This window comes from Rhinichthys klamathensis, unplaced genomic scaffold, assembly GCF_029890125.1.
Source record: "Rhinichthys klamathensis goyatoka isolate OS25496 unplaced genomic scaffold, OSU_Roscu_1.1 h1tg000110l_1, whole genome shotgun sequence".
NCBI lineage: Eukaryota > Metazoa > Chordata > Actinopteri > Cypriniformes > Leuciscidae > Rhinichthys > Rhinichthys klamathensis.
The window spans coordinates 235,747-253,063 of record NW_026606648.1 but is presented as its reverse complement, the minus strand read 5'-3'; the positions used below and the strand labels follow the sequence as shown (position 1 = coordinate 253,063).

Below are 17,317 nucleotides of genomic sequence, written 5' to 3'. Positions count from 1 at the left end.
TTTCTGTATTTTTGAATATTATTATATATGTTTGCTTGGTTCTCGGTCTGTAAATAGTTCTTCTTTATAAAAGTATTTTGGCCTGTAACTAATGTTAGAACAAATTTATTTTATGTTCTAGCGAGTTAATTCCTTATAAGAAAATAATAAAAACGTAAAACCACCGGATCGCCGTACATACAGTAAACTGTATGAATGTGCTACCCAGCTAATATTTCCAACCAAAACAGTTTGTGTAATAATACGCCATAACGGTCATTTAAACCATTTTATAAGCATAAATCCATAACTGGCTAATATCCCGAGCTCGCTCATTCCGCATCATACGCATTTCACGCCGCCACAAATGAAACCCCATCAAAATACTCATTCACAACCGACTTCCAATGCGCTGAACAAAAACAAAATCATTCGTTTGAGTTTTAGTCAAAACCGCCTAGTTTTACATTCGCCGAGGCACAGAAAAAATACAGCATATGGGCCTGCCAAAAGAGCCGGACTGCGGCCACTTGTCTGAGACTCCTTCCGCATTTTCCTGCGGCTCCGAGGCAGTGACGTGCGGCTCTGAAGGCGGCGTAAGCGCCGGAGGAGCTGGAGGCTGCAGCGCCGCGGAGCGCATCAGACTCGGCCCCTCCCCTCCGCGCTCTGCGGCGGCCCGCCCTGCTCACACAAGAGCCCCGTCTGCGTTCTGCCCGAGTCTGGGGGTGGGAGAAGGAAACCCGTACGGCCTTGGAAACAAACAAAAAAATATAACAGGTAGGCCGCCGTGTTTAACAGAATCTGAACGTTTATATTTGTTAAATATGCATCTGATGGGATATTTTGGAGTGAATTGTGTATTTATCTGTTTGAGAGATTAACGCCGTTGTAATGGCGCGTAGGCCTTTGTTAGCACCGAGCCGCGGCCTTCAGAGGCCTAAAGTAGGCCGCGGAGACGACACTCCCAAGACCTGCAAGACTGATTCATAAGCAATTACACATTTATTTCATTTGTAGATGGATTACGCAAACAGTAATTGTGTTGTAGATCATTTTGACTGTCACTGTGCTGGCATTTAAGTATATATTTACAAGGTTTAATTAATTATTTTAATGTATTCAAAATGGCGATGTCGCTTAAAAGGGGGCGTGGCATGTGGGTTCTAACAGTGGGCGGGGCTCTGTTCGCTCAAGTCTCCGGGAGGGAACGCCCCTTCTTACTGTCAAACAGTACAGATGGGAATAGAAGGGTCAACACTAAATTACAGTATCAGATTATGGGATTCATGGGAGCCTATTTGGCTTACAGTTGCTGTACTAAAAGTATAATAAGGTCATTCCTATTGTGCAGTAAAATAAATATGCTTGTGTTTAAAATAGTTATACATAAATGTAGACTTTCAGGAATATGCACTGGTCAAGATCAGGTGATTAAAAATAATTAATAATTTGATAATTTACATGATAGCAAGTTAAAGTCCAGTGAGGAATTTTTTAAACAATTTTTATTTGAATATGATTGAATTGATTTCCATCTTTAAAAATGTGTTTATTATTTTATGCAATGTATCAAGAAAGACGTGATCATTATTTTCATGTTATGGCATATAACTGATAAATGGCGGTTACTGAAATTCTATAAAATTGTATCTAAATTAAAAATAAAACACTAATAGCAAAAATCTATTATTTTAAATTTATAATGCACAGTATATTTCATTTTTGAGATATGTTAAATATTACATTTAACAGTGTATTACATTTTATTCTAAATGATTAAATGATTTTCATCTTGAAAATTGTAGGCTATTTATTATTTTATACAATATATCAAGACTATGGATCAAATGTATTGCATAACAGGAATGACGATAATTGCTTTAGTGATGGAACTACACAAAAAATATCCATATTTGACCTGTTATTTTATTACTTTCTTTTGTGATGTTATGGTTATCTTTGTGCTGTCCTAGTGTATTATGTAATCCTATTGCAAAATAATTCTGATATAATATATAATTTAATGCTGATTTTTATGCTGTGAAATTCAGACTTTTTAGTCTTATGTTCTTGTTATGTTCTGATGGTTTTCTTTTGCGTTTCCCTTCAGGTCTTATATTATGCAGATAACCAGTGGAGACAATGGATGAAGATGTAACGGCTCTCTCTCTCCATTCCCATGAGCCCAAGATCATATTCCATGGGACAGGTAAAGCAAACAGTGACTATGATAAAGTCTCTGATTGTTGTTTTATGAGTATAAAGATATTTATATACGCAAATATGTGTGTTCTTCTCCAAGAAGAGGGTGAGGGAGAAGACGAGGTGGTGGTAGAACTGCAGGAGTCGGTTCTCGTGTCTGACGTGGAGGGTGAGAAGATTGCGGTGCACGGCCTCGCACATGAGGAGCTGGTCATCCAGGAAGCCATCGAGGATGTGGTGGCGGAGTATGTGCCATGCTCGGATGAAGACGAAGATCTGGGCACTATTGCGGTGGAGACCTGTGTGATGTCACCTGATGATGTGGCTCTGGAGGATGAAGGACTGCGGGTTGATGTGGTGACTGACGCTCAGGTACAGGAGGATCCTGACACCTGTGGAGACTACCTCATGATCTCTTGTGAGTCGCCTCAGCCAGTGAGAATAGAACATTTCTTGAAAAGGATCTGAATATTAATGACTCATTGTTCAGAGAGTTGCTTTTGCTGGCAACAGTAAGCAGCCTACAGTTAGGGTTCAGTCATATTTACCATTGTTCTGCAAAATTTCAACGGAAATCCATTAGATTGGGAATTTTTTTTTTGCAATGGGTTCAAGTTGATCATGCGAATTCTCCCATTGACCAACAGAAAGCTGCTTGGTTTGAAAGTGACATATATGTGAGCTGGGCTTAGCTACACTGTTAAAAGACAATGGATCTTTTTTGTTGAAATTTTGCCAATGTTACTGCACCTTTAGACTGTATTACGTGTTTCTTCTTATTATTTAGGATGCAAAATATATTGGTACCAATACCATATCAGTTATCGGCCATTATTTATTATTTTAAGTTATTGGTTGATATTGGATGTTCAATTGTTCATGGTTATTTGCTCCATTTTTACATTTAGATTACATTTGCCATCATCTAACTCTCACTGAAAGTTAATTTTTCAAAGTAATAATAATTTAATAAAACTGTTAAATGTAGTCTTTAGGAATGAATCTCCATTTTTCATACTGAATATTATAATATTGTGATGCCTAAATTTACTAGTTTCATTTAAAATTAATTGATTTAAATAAAGTAGTATGGAATTTTAATATGAAAATGTAACAATTGTCATAACAATTAAAACATCATACTGTACTTCATAACATGAAAATAATTATCAGCATTGGTGCAAATCTTATTATTATTAAAGTTAGTGATTCATTCAACACCAGTGTATTTAATCGTACTGCTGTTGCTGGCTTTTAAAGCTTCCACTTTGTGTCAAACAAGTGGTAAATAAATGTAACGCACAGTTTATTACTTTATTCTTTTCACCATTTGACAATACATGCAGGACGCAAGAATATCCCTGTTGCTTGTTTGTCACCATTTGCTTGTCTTGGGTTTATTTCAGTGGATGAGACTGGAAAGGTGGTTTCTGATGGGGATGCTAAAGTCACCATTGAGGGCACTTTAGAAGACGCAGAGGATGTGGACAAGGATGATGATGAGGGTCAAGAGGTCATCAAAGTGTACATTATCAAGGCTCACTCAGGGGAGGAGGACTTGGGTAAGTCAGTCTCCTGCATGTCATTATACTTCATTACAAACATTTGGTGTTTACACATTTATGATTCATTTACAGGAGGCACCGTTGACATAGAAGACGCAGAGCTTGATGTAGATGAAACTGTGGAGCTGGTGGATCACTCTGGAATGCCTATAAGACAGAAGATGGTGTACATGTCAATGGATGAAGCCAATCAAAGCCAGGATGACATCAGTGAGTCCTGTTACTGTCAGTTTGTTATGAAGGCATTTCCTCCAAGTGCCTCTGCTGATACTGTGTGTTCTTGATGTCTACAGATGTGGCTAAAATCACAGATGAGGTCTACATGGAAGTGGTGGTGGGTGGTGAGGACCCTGGAAATGCTCAGCGAACACTTGACAACGCATCACTCAGCAAAGACTTTATGCCTGTGGCCTGGGCAGCTGCTTACAGTAAGTCAAACACATACACGTCTTATTCAAAAGTTGCATTGTGCAATGTTTTCCACAAACAAAATTGATGGCTACCAATTTACTACATTAAAGGTGCTCTAAGCGATGTCACGTGTTTTTTAGGCCAAAACATTTTTTGTCACATACAGCAAACATCTCCTCACTATCCGCTAGCTGCCTGTCCCCTGAACACAAAAAAAAACTGGGCCAACCCGCTAGAGCTTAGATTGGGCCCAAAAAATCAAGCCTGACCCTACCCGAGCCCGTGCACGTTGTGTCCGAGCCAGGCCCGGCCTGACACATTAACTGTAATTATGAACCCGAGCCCGATTTAAACCCGCCCATTTTTTAATACGTGGGTCGTTATAACTGACGTTCTCAACTACTTTCTATGTTACTTTCTCCCGCCCGCAACTTTTATGTTTTGTTCCGCTCCCGCCCGCAAATAGACTTTTTCTCTGTACCTCCAAATACTTTCAAGTTAGCCTACGTGTCGCCACCATACACATCAGCATAAATGCTCCTGATAAATTATTTGTTATTAAAGCATTAACACACAAACCACTGTTAATTTAACATAAAAGCAAGCAGGCTACTGCGTGACTGAATGCGCGCAAAGTGCGCTCCCTTAATAATTCCTAAAAAAATGACATCAGTTCATCGCGATCTCACACATCTCTGTTATTATCAATGAAGCTCGCTGCACAATGAATCTTTCATAATATCTACACTGTTTGTTATAATTAGATGATTTGCCAGCATACAGAATTCATCACTGAACAAAAAGTCCGTTTTGAGCGGTGAGGGGAGTCTATCTTAAATGCTTCTGATTGGCCATTGCGTTCAAGAAATCAACACATATGTCTGTGATTGGCTACATCGCTCAACGCTGCAAACATGTTATAAATAGAAACTCTGGCCTGTAAATCGTTTCTATTTTGTTTTAGTTGTTCTTGTTGCTTTTCTGCAACAGATGAATAAAAATGTATTAGTTTTTATGTTTTATTCATAGATATTTCTAGTTTCCGAGAGTCCCACGAATCGTTTTATTCTCCCGCAACCCGCACATACAGAGTGAGTGCATTACCGCCCGCGCCCGCGCTCGCACTCGGCCGTCAAATCTAGTCCCGCGCTGCACTCTATTGCCTTGGGAGTGCACGTCTCTAGATCTCTAGATATAGTGGCGGGAAATATCGGCCCGACCCGGCCCGCGGTCAAGTTCGGGCTCGGGCTCGGGCTCGGGCAGAGAATCTAGGCTCTACAACCCGCACCACGAACCATAACAAACAGTGTTCCTGCCAATAACCGACAAGAAGGATTTGGGGGGTTAGTGCGCGTACACATGTGGAGGAGAGAAGCATGAAGAGGGAAGTTAGAATTATATTCTCTTTAAGTTTGATATGGGCGACACACGACCAAAGAGACGACATTCCGATGAACAAATTGCAAAGACGAGGGAAAAGGGTCAGGGTCCCGAATTTACATGGGAAAAGCCTGAGAACTCCGCCGGCAGAAGGGCTTCCAATCCAACATTCAGGTAGCACTGTTTTTGCTGGACAGGTGGGTAAATCCATTTTTTTGTTTTCTAAATGGACGTTCATGTTCGCGTAACCAACACAAGGGAGGGGGAGGGGACTGGATGAGGAGGAGGGAGTGTCTAGCTAGCCTCCGTTTTGTTAGACAATACTTCGAACGTCAACAAGAAGTGACGACACCCAACATCGCTTAGAGCACCTTTAATTCTGTACATTTAATTATAATAAAAAATATGCATTTATGTCACCTAACTCATTTGTACATTTCCTAATAAGGAAATTTTCTTACTTGGAGATGGACATATGCAGAACATTCATTTAATTTAACCAAGTTAACCGATAATCACAATTTAATAATTGAGCCTTTTATAATAAATACATTTGTCTTTAATTTATAGTACAAATGTGTTGGGGATATGTGTTTTGGTTCTAACCTTAGAAATGATGTAATGTGTGTCAGGTGGGGAGGAGAGTGAAAGCTGTGAGAACAGGAATGGAGCAGCCAGCGCTCTGCTGCACGTTGATGAGTCTGACGTGATCGAAAGACTCAGTCGTCAACGAAGCAAGAACAAGAGCAAAAGACGTTCAGAACTTCGTCACATTCAGACAGGTACATCTCTACTGCTTTTTTTATATTTTATTGAATTTAATCATATAATTTGATTCATTACAATTGTTAGGTACATTTCCACTCAAAAGTTTGGGGACATTAAGATATTTTTCTCACCACGGTGGAATTTATGGGATCAGTAAATAGAGTACTCTTGTGAAATATTATTCAAATTTAAAATAACTGTTTTCTAATTGAAAATTTTTAAAAAATATACTTTTTGTTCCCTGTGATGGCAAAGATGAATTTTCAGAATCATTACTCCAGTCTTCAGTGTCACATGATCCTTCAGAAATCAGTTGTGCTGCTTTATGTGTTTGTGGAAAACATGATAAATTTTTTCAGGATTCTCTAAAAAAAAAAATTGAAAGTTTATTTGAAGTTAATTTCTTTTAAACAATTGTACTGACCCCAAACTTGTGCTCTTCCTCATATATATATATATATATATATATATATATATATATATATATATAATATAATTAAATATAGCTCAAAATATATTTTTAAAGAACTTTTTTCTGCTAGAACACGTTAAATTAACCAAAAGTAAATAGAGATGAAATAGAGATGAGTGACAGTGACAGTAGAGATGAATAGACTAAAGTGACAGTAAATATGTTTATAAATGTTGCAAAAGATTTCATTTCAAATAAATGCTGTTCTTTCTAACTTTCTATTCATCAAAGAATCCTGATAAAAAATATGTCATGATTTTCACAGAAATATTAAGCAGCACAACTGTTTTGAACATTGATAAGAAATATTTCTTCAGCAGCAAATCAGTATTTTAGAATGATTTCTGAAGGATCATGTGACATTGAAGACTAATGATGTAATGATGCTGTAAATTCAGTTTTGCCATCACAGGAATAAAATGCATTTTAAATTATATGAAAATCTAAAACAGTTATTTAAAATAGTAATAATATTTCACAATATCAAAGTTTTTACTGAATTTTTATTCAAAAAAGTGCAGCCTTGGTGAGTAAAGGAGACTTGTTTCAAAAGCATTCAAACATCTTAACAACCCCAAACTTTTGAACAGTAGAGAACATTATATTCATTTTGGTTTCCTTTCTCAACTTCAGCAATCATCATTGGACCTTACGGCCAGCCTCTTACAGTGTACCCTTGTATGCTGTGTGGGAAGAAGTTCAAGTCGCGCGGTTTCCTCAAGCGCCACGCCAAGAATCACCATCAGGATGTCGTAAACCGAAAGAAATACCAGTGCACGGACTGCGATTTCACCACTAACAAAAAAGCCAATCTCCACAACCACATGGAGATCCACACCCTCAGCAGTAAAGCCCCATTTGAGTGTGAAGTGTGTGGAAAGGAGTTCCACCAGCAGGCGACGCTGTTCTCCCACCGTCTGCAGCACCACCACCGAGAATCCAAGCTTCAGATCTCACCACCCACCAACAAAATGCACATGTGCAAGTTCTGTGAATATGAGACGGCAGAACAAGGACTTCTCAACCGACACCTGCTCGCCGTCCACAGCAAGAATTTCCCTCATATTTGCGTAGAATGTGGGAAGGGCTTCCGGCATCCTTCGGAGCTGAAGAAACACATGAGGACCCACACCGGCGAGAAGCCCTACTCCTGTCTTTACTGCGACTACAAATCGGCCGACTCGTCTAACTTAAAGACGCACGTGAAGACCAAGCACAGCAAAGAGATGCCCTACAAGTGTGACCGCTGTTTCCAGACGTTCGCCGAACCCGACGAGCTGTTACAACACGGACTGACGCACGAGGAAGCCAAAACGCACCATTGCACCCACTGTGACCATAAAAGCTCCAATTCCAGTGACCTGAAGCGCCACATCATTTCAGTTCACACCAAAGACTATCCACATAAATGTGAGGTCTGTGGAAAAGGCTTCCACCGGCCATCCGAGCTCAAGAAGCACTCGGCCGCACATAAGGCGAAGAAGTTACACCAGTGTAGGCATTGCAATTTCAAAATCGCAGATCCGTTTGTTCTCAGCCGGCATATTTTGTCAGTGCACACCAAGGAACAGCAGGCTTTTCCTGACAAAAAGAGTCTTAAGAAGACATTTGGACTCGGTGCTCATGGGGGTAAGAAAATTTTGGGCGGCACCGGTTTGTCCAAGGGCCATCGGGAGCGGCGGGTATACCAGTGCCAGTATTGCGACTACAGCACAGGTGATGCGTCTGGCTTCAAAAGGCACGTGATCTCCATCCACACCAAAGACTATCCTCACCGCTGTGACTTCTGCTCGAAAGGCTTCCGCAGACCGTCGGAGAAGAATCAGCACATCATGCGGCATCATAAAGACCTAATGCCTACTATGTGACCTTTGCAACACCAATCAGAAAGCCATCAGGAAAAGGTCCGTTCTGATGTAGCTGTGGTCTTCAGGGCCAAAAGCTGACTGTTGGAAAGCCAGCTAGAGGCTATTTCAGAGAAATTAAAAATCCACCTACTAATGTGTCCGGTCACAAGCTACACTGCTGTAATGTTTTGAAAAGACGCATTACTCCAAAGTTTAGTCAATCTTTGTCGAGAGTCTAAAACCGTTGTTCTGACCAGCTTTAGATTAAATGCAAAAATAGATAAACTTGCATATTAAATCATCAAGGGTGGACATTAAGTTTTATGTTGGTGCGTCTGGTTATAAATTTGAATTATGACTCCTGTATCGCATGTTACACAAACCATGTTTGAATAGCATTGATGATTGTGGCGTGTATATGCACATGCGTTTACAAGTACGGAAGTGCTAATGCTTTATTGACCGGTTTCTTAGCTTCAGATAAGCAGAATGTCTAATTAAAATGAATTGGGAATACTCATCTTATGCCCTGGCTGCTAAAAAAATATAATTTGAGAGAAAATAGGCTGTTCAGATAGGCAGATAGGCTTTGGGGAAAAACTAACCCGATCCAAACCAAAATGCATCGTCAACATTGGTGCATTAATTTAAAAATTCCAGCTGATATTTAATAAAGAAAATGACTGGAGTGTAATGTAGAACAGGGTTTCTTGCTAATATTTACATGAAAAATTATATTGCAAATAGTTCTCAGCTCAAAAGGAGATCTTGAGATTTGATCAGTGTGCAGTCATCAAATCAGGCCGAATGGCTGATAATCTAAATTTGTTTTAATTTAGACGCTAGTATGTTTGTGTATTTCTTGAATGTTGCCGTTTGGCTTCTGGTCTGTTTGTTGTAAAACTCACCCTCAAATTATTATTATTATTATTAAGATGTTTAGGATAAATTTTATTTTTTACACAGATACTGAAAATGTATAATTTGGAATAAAGAGATTCTTAAAGATGTTATGTTATGTGTATAAGAAATATTTGTAAATACAGAAGTAATAAACAGTATTTTGTGTCCAAAATGTTTATTTGTTTCTTTATAAAATTGAGAATTTGAATGAATCACACCAACATTTGTCATTTGTAAACCAATTTAATCCAACAGCAGTAAACAAAACCACCAACAACAAAAAAATAAAAGCACTGTTCATAAAAAAATGTGTGGCATTAGTGACGAGACCAACATCAACAAATTTGCATGACAATAAAGAAACATGAGTTCCAACTGAAAAGTAAAATGCATCATTTGGATAAGGTAATGCTTTGCCATTCTGTCCCCCTGCTTGAGATGTCCTTTGAAAAGCTATGGAGTGCAAAATTGATTTGTCATCATGTGTGAACAACATAACTGTGTTTAAGGCACAAAGTGAAAAAGAACAAAACCGAGCAGACGAAAGCCAGCAAATTCAGATCTGTTTTCAGATTAAACGATCAGTCCAGCTGAAGTTGTCTTTGTCCTTATTTGGTTGATGATACCCTCAGGCATCTGAGCACTCTCCTGTAAAAGCAGTTGACAGTCAAATGTTAGTTTAAAAGATTCATGTATTATGTAGGCTATATATTATGTATTATAACTGAAAGGGACTTGATAATTGACTGTACCGTTTTGTGGCAGTATGGCAATGTTTTCCTCAAGGATGCCGGTGTCCAAAGAGAACTGCCTGAATTTCTCCTTTAAGTCATCAGTAATTTCTGCGGTACGAACTGTGATCATGACACATTTAGAGTTCGTTCAGCATATATTTGTGAAAAACATTTCATCTATATTGTGTAAAAAGCGAGCTCTTACTGTAAAGTTTGTTGAGAACCTCAGACACATCTCCCTTGGTCTTGATGGTGTGAACGAGCGCGTACTCGTCAAATTTGGCGTCAACCACGCGCATGTCATTGTCATTTTCCCAACCTGATCAAATCGAACACATTTAGTCCAAAGGAACAAAGTACGATGAGAAAAAACAATCTGACCATTCGATTAAAGCAAAATCAGGAAGACTTACGCTGGCTGTGGAAAACAAAACGTCCTGGAGTCTCGGTTTTCTTGGCGAGGTGCGACATCCTCCAGCAGGAACCGTCACTCCTAGAAACAAATGAAGCAATTATAGATATTATTTTGTAACAATGAGAACATTATCAAAACTACAATAAAGCTAACTTAAGCTTACTTCAGATTCGCGTAAGTGAGGTCAAGGTCTCCTTCCTCGGTGGCCACCAGCACGGCAGTTCCCATTTTCATGTCTGCCTTGTGACTGACAAACCATTTTGCATTTGTAGCAAAGCCAACGAGATACCACTTTCCTCCCATCTGTAGAGAATACAAAGAGTTTAGTCCAACTTAACCTGAGAACTTCCTCAAATCTTATTAAAAACTCTGAGATAATTTACCTTTTCCAGGTCGAAGTCAGTCATGGGCATGACTTCAGCGGAGGCGAACACCGCACAGAGCAGAACGCACAGCATCTTCAATGCGACAGTCATGGCTGTAGAAGTGTATGGTTCTCTCTCTCAATGCAGTTCAGAAGGAAAAGTTGGGCTGTGAGGAGGAAACGAATGGCAGCCCCTGTTTTATCCTCAGTGAGCCCCTCAAACCCTCCTTTCTTCAGTCCCTCCCAGTCCCACTCCCACTCCCAGCTCCAAAGGAGGAATGATAATTACAGTCGTTACACAACGTGCAACATCCACGTGCGGATTTTTCCAGGTATATGTGGGTGTTCGTGAGCACTTTTAATACTTTTTTGTCCCCCTCAGGCCCCGTTTGACCTTCAGAATGCATGCAAAACATTTTTAATGTTTTTGAAAGAAGTCTCTCACATGCACGCATGTATCTGATCAAAAATGTTGTGAAATATTATTACAAATTTAAAAAGCCTGTTTTTAATATATTTTATAAAATGTAATTTATTCCTGCATTTAAAAAAATTATATGATTGATAAGTTATGACAACATTTGTTTTTACATTGCTTTTAACTTATCAAAAAATGTTCACCTTTTTTACAAGTTATTCAAGATTCAACTATTTTTTTTAAATCAGTTAAGTTGCATTGACTTAAATATCCAAGTTGATCGAACTTAAAAAGGCAGCAACCTGTTTTGAACGTTAGATTGGAAATTATGTCTGAATTAAGACTAAATAAAAGTGATTGTTATAAAATGCAAAGCAAAATATCAAAAATGCATTGTATCCATTTGCTCTTTGATTTTCATGTGTGTCAAGTATTATATGACAGGTGCTGCAGAAGCAACTCATTTTGAGTTGAAACGAATTCATTTCTTTTCCATAAGAAAATGATTTCCTCAGGATACTTTTTGGAATGTTGGACGTGCAACATGTTTACCCCTTGTGTTGTGTAACTCCGAAAAGTGTGGGCAGGCAGAGTTTCGTTTTGAGAGTTACATCACAAACCACACTAACAAAATTCCTTTGTCTTGTTTTATAAGAACTTTTTTGTTACATCAAGAATGGCTTAGGAAAATCACCACTTTCAATGCTTATTACCAAGGATGTAACCTAATATTATGGATTAGGATGATGCACCTTGTTGGTCCTGCTTATTATAGTGATTATGTTGAATGCTATTGTTCATGATCAAACTATAAAATATCATTTTTAAAACACACACCTTGAAATTACATAATAACTTTATTGTTGTAATTCGCACAGAGCTCACAATCAACAATACTGGCCAGTCAGTCTTAGGTCATATCTGGTGGAGAAGAAATGATAGAGTTGTTAGGAAAAAATAGAGATTATACAAATTTATGCAGTTTTTTTTTTTTTTTTTTTTTTTAGTTACAAAACCGAATTGAGGTTATGCAAGTTTAATAGCAACACATGCCTCTAAAACAGAAAACGTGATTTTAACAAGCAGGAGATGCACAAATGCCTGGATTGGCTCTTTTTGTAGGATGTAAATTTTCCTTCAGCCAATCAGTAAATGTTGCCTGACTCCAAGCAACAGCACTACAGAGTAGGCTATAGATTACAATAAATTCTTTGACGGCACTGAGAAGTTAAGAAATCTGATTCGTTTAGCGAATCGATTCGTTTGAATCAATTCGCAGAACTTTTCGCGCAGGGTTTTATGTGTTATTGTAACCTTATACGTAGTGAAATATTCAGTTAAACAGTTTATTACTCTGTATTCAAATACTTTGTATATTGTGTCAATGATGTTAATTATTGTAGATTTTGTATAGCTAGGCTACGCTTTGCGAATCGGTAGCCTACGTTTGAATCATTAAAAAAAAGAACCGTTACAAAATAACGTTTCGTTCGCGAATACGACATCAGAAAGCAGTTCTATTTATATTAGAATGTAACAATTATTTGGTTACTTCACAATATATGCCAACGTATCGTTCTGTAAATGTAGCCTTCATAATGAAATGTCATTTATTAAAAACAAACAATAGATCTTACCCAGGACCTTCTCTGTGGACTCGCAGAACCCTGGAAAAGAGTCTAGAATCAAAAAGAGTGTTTGGCTATTAACTATTTTATAGGCTATTTGTCCATTGTCTCACCGTAGTCTGGATACTGGAAAATGACGTCCAATCCCAAATTGAATGTCTTTGCACGATCCTCAAATTTATCCACGATATTATCAGGAACTTCACTCGACCGTCCTTTCAAAATAAACGAATATTTTATTGAAACAATGCATTTTTCCACAATAGCTAAGGCTACTCCACAATATGTTTTACAAATGACCATTTGTAAAACACATGGGCTTTTTAAGGTAACCCTAGATAACCCTAATGGAAACACTACAAACATGCCATCATGACATGGGGTGTGAGAAGTTTAAAATAGACACTAGAACCCCTACCATATAGTTTCATGGTCATTTTCCCTGCTCTCTTCAAAACCAACATAGCATATGAGCTGTAGTCCGTCTCAAGCACCATTATGTCCATATTCTCAGTAGGTCTTTTACCTGAATAAGAGGATGATAAAAAGATGTTGACACTTAACATTTTATATAAAAAATTAAACCAAGTGGCATTTATTTTTTAGGGTTTAAATTATGAACACTAAATAGGCTACTGTTTGAAAAGAAGACAGCAATTCGGAAAGGGGGGGGGGGGGGGTTGTCAAGAGAGAAATGCTGGTAACACTTTGTTACAGTGTCCTTGATATGGGCTACACATGTACTTATACACATACAGTAATAACAGTAAACTGTGCATAAGCAACTGACATTAAACAAAACCCTAACCATAACCTCAATATCACTAACCAAAATGTTATAATGGGTTAAACATATAGGTCTACTGTCAAAAGACCTTTATGAAAGTATTATACTTCAACATTGCCGATTGTCTGAGCTTTTTCCCAAACATGCCAGATGTAAGCAGTCCAGGTCAATGAAAATTTCACAACTAGAAAAACCCATCGGTTAGATAGTGGTATTAACGACAGGCTTTGAACTCTGGTCTGGTGGTCAGTGGAGTTCAGTCTGCACCAGATACCTACCTTTGAGAAAGAGCTGGCCCGGGGTCTTTGTTTTCATGTAGTCCTGCTTGATTTCCCAGCACTCAAAATTGCTAACAAAGGGCGAAAAGCACAATGGATGAATATATATAAATTATCATTTAAAAATGATTTAATTGATGTAATTTATTATAAATAATGTATGTATGTATGTATATAATAAATTATATATAAATATAATTTATTATTACATATGTATTTATATTTATGTTTTTGTACGTTTAATTTGAATGATTGAATATTTTAGACATGTCTTAGCAATTTAAATAAGAGACACTAATTATTTTGAGAAAGCAAGTTGTCTCTTGACTATGCTTTTGCTTAATTACATCAGCTGTATTTATACGACAGTGTATAAGGCTGGTGCCGAGCTGCCAAGGACTCAGAGAGGGCTATTCTCTGAGAAAACAAAGCACTTATCTGGAAATTAACATTTGAACTCTCTCTTGCAAAATTAGCATCTTCATCCGAGGAGCAATCACACTCACACCTGTTTGATCTCAATTTCATTCTCTCTTCTCCATGCTGAGATCAACTGAAAACTCATCCCCACAGAAGTAAACCAAAAGATAATAAAGGTTTTAGGAGTTTAGAGATAGCCTATTGCTTACTGTGGAGGGTGTGTCCTGCAGGGTCTTTGATGCAAATTACCTTCTGTCCCCAATAAGGTGTAAACTCTAATTTACCTGACTAATATTAAATAATTATATCTGATTTTATTCTGATCATCTGTGGAATGATTGACTCTAGTAGATTGTTGAATCCATGTTTTGTTTCCACAAATCTGTCTTCAGGGTTAAATACACAGAGCTGGGGTTTAGATGGAGCATGGGGAACATCAGGCGATATTCTAGATTTCTGACTAACTGCTTGACCTTAGGTTGTTATACGGTTGCATTTACTATATGGGACTAGACAAAAATACTATTGAAATAGCAAGCATGGGGCGGCATTACTTAATAGTAGCCATAACCTCTGATTATTGTTGTTATAAGTTGTTATAGGCCCATAGGCGACTTTAGGGGACTAAACAGAACTACTATTTAAAGGGATAGTTCACCCAGAAATTTAATTTCTGTCATTAATTACTGTCATTGTCATCAACCTGTAAGCCCTTTGTTCATCTTCGGAACACAAATTAAGATATTTTTTTATGAAATCTACTAAGGGGGAACTAACCCTTTAAATAATAGCAAGCATAGGCGGCCTATTAAATAGGTCTATAGTCATAACTACTGACTAATGATTAGACTGGCGACTCGAGTTTGTGTTTGAGGATGTGCATTTTTTTTTTTTTTTTTGAGAAACAAAAAAACTTGATCTTGTTAAGTCTCATAACCAAGATGTAATTAAGGGCCAACTGAGAGCAAATCAAACTGATTATACTAACTGATTATAAGTGAACTACGATCAGCTGGGAGTACTTGAATTCAGTAAATTGCTCCCCCTTGTGACTTAAGGAGTACTTACAGTTTTCTCACAGTGCTGACAGACACCTTGGCACCAGTTATAGTCCAAGTTACAGTCGTGCTCTCCACTTTGAAGCCGCTCTCCAGAAGATTCCTACACCGTGATGCTACACTAAGCAGGTACCACTTCCCACTCATCTAGAGAGAGGGATTCTTTTCTTCAATCTTATATATCAGATAGTGTATATTTCAGTAATAAACGGTGCATAATGCATTAATGAAGAAACATATCTGCAGTCTGTTGAAACAACATTGGGCAAGTTTAATGGCCTAGCAATGTGAATAATGTTCAAATGATGCGCTTTTATTCAGTTTGCCAAAACGAAATAACTTAAATGCTATGATGACATGTTGAAATATACCTGATCAATGTTGATGTTTTGACCTGGAGCTAGTCTTTCAATAGCTTTTTCTCCCTCGGTTTTCTTTGGCTTTGGTGGTGTTGGTTTAAAACGTGCTCTTCGTGCCTCGACAGGCTCCCAGAAACCGAGCCACACGAGCACAAAGAACAGATGGAGCCAGAAGCGAATCATGAAATCAGCTGTTTTTTTTATCTATTGCTTTACTAAAACCCGTTATACCAATCCTCCCCTACAGCTCTGTTAGAAGTTTGCTAGTAGCCTAAGAGTCAGTCAACTGTCCAGTGTTGCTACACAGATTAGGATGATGACCCTCTCATCAGGTTTATCATTAACCACTCGACAAACCCACACAAATACACATACTGTCGATTTCTAACAATGTTCACTTTAATACAACCAAACATGTAATTTACAAACTGTTTGTCATACACTGTAAAAAAAAAAAAAAAAAGAATAAAAAAAATTGCCGCCCCCTTTTGCATCCTTATGGACATTTTTGTCCTTTTCAGTTTTTGTTTTTTTTTATCACTTTGCCTGTGTTAATGCTAACTGCATAAAATTTGGCACAGGTGTGTATTTTTATTGTAATTTTACTATTTCACCGCCATTTTCTTAAAAAAATATTTTTTTGCACTAGGTACACAAAATACTCCCACTCAGTGCCTTTTGGACAAAAATGTCCCCATTGAAACCCATTTAAACTGCCATTTTTAATCCCAGTGCCATTTAACTATAAAACGATGCAATCTTTGTTAAGAGGCTTTCATTCTGTTGGCAAGGCTTCAAATTTTAAATTTTTACTATTTTTTACCAGATGGTGCCATTTTTCCAGGTTTGGTCTATAAAACAAATATCACTTTATTCCGGTTTTCTGCTTCGGCATATTATAGAGCCAATTGGATAAATTGTGCAACGATAATTGTGTGGGTGTGTTGGTATGGATGTCTGAGTGTGGTTTGTATGCGTGTAATAAAAAAATTTGTGTGTGTGTCTGTTTGTGTGCTTGTAAAATTTGAGAGAGAAAAACTCAATTGCAAATCTAAAATCCAATCACTGTGTACACCAGAGGAGGTTTGCTGGCACCCAATGGGGAAAATCTGTTACTGCACCCAAACAAAATCTTACCGAAAGCTCATTTTTTGAGATATCAACCTCAAATTTGAAACACAACTTATTTAGATTTATGGCTTTGAATTTATATCAGTTTTAGAGTTCAACATGTTTCATAAAATATATATTTTATATAAAATAAGGATAATAATGTTCATAAATAATTTTCATAAACTTAAACCTCTATACAAAATGTTTGGTTTCACT

The 17,317-nt window shown here is 37.7% G+C and overlaps 3 protein-coding genes across 4 annotated transcripts; 1 reads left to right on the top strand and 2 right to left on the bottom strand.

Moving 5' to 3' along the window:
- Positions 1 to 313: 313 nt before the first annotated feature.
- On the top strand, positions 314 to 9,149 carry zfx (zinc finger protein X-linked). 2 transcript variants are annotated; one of them, XM_056254074.1, is made up of 8 exons: positions 314 to 756; positions 2,090 to 2,188; positions 2,285 to 2,599; positions 3,588 to 3,743; positions 3,819 to 3,956; positions 4,040 to 4,174; positions 6,170 to 6,319; positions 7,411 to 9,149. In XM_056254074.1, exons 2-8 carry the CDS (start codon positions 2,122 to 2,124, stop codon positions 8,643 to 8,645), a joined length of 2,196 nt encoding a protein of 731 aa, XP_056110049.1. In that variant the 5' UTR covers positions 314 to 756; positions 2,090 to 2,121; the 3' UTR covers positions 8,646 to 9,149. The 2 variants fall into 2 exon arrangements, with proteins under 2 accessions (XP_056110049.1, XP_056110048.1); XM_056254073.1 differs by having other exon boundaries at positions 2,282 to 2,599.
- Positions 9,150 to 9,750: 601 nt separating this feature from the next.
- LOC130087653 (lipocalin-like) lies at positions 9,751 to 11,227 on the bottom strand. Its single transcript, XM_056254075.1, has 6 exons — positions 11,060 to 11,227; positions 10,840 to 10,979; positions 10,675 to 10,754; positions 10,467 to 10,580; positions 10,280 to 10,381; positions 9,751 to 10,175 (listed from the first exon to the last, which is right to left on the bottom strand). Exons 1-6 carry the CDS (start codon positions 11,150 to 11,152, stop codon positions 10,156 to 10,158), a joined length of 549 nt encoding a protein of 182 aa, XP_056110050.1. The 5' UTR covers positions 11,153 to 11,227; the 3' UTR covers positions 9,751 to 10,155.
- A 1,069-nt stretch (positions 11,228 to 12,296) lies between these two features.
- Positions 12,297 to 16,225, bottom strand: c8g (complement component 8, gamma polypeptide). The gene is made up of 7 exons (XM_056254029.1): positions 16,001 to 16,225; positions 15,640 to 15,776; positions 14,152 to 14,222; positions 13,505 to 13,612; positions 13,200 to 13,301; positions 13,096 to 13,125; positions 12,297 to 12,379 (listed from the first exon to the last, which is right to left on the bottom strand). Exons 1-7 carry the CDS (start codon positions 16,169 to 16,171, stop codon positions 12,369 to 12,371), a joined length of 630 nt encoding a protein of 209 aa, XP_056110004.1. The 5' UTR covers positions 16,172 to 16,225; the 3' UTR covers positions 12,297 to 12,368.
- Between the last annotated feature and the right edge of the window lie 1,092 nt (positions 16,226 to 17,317).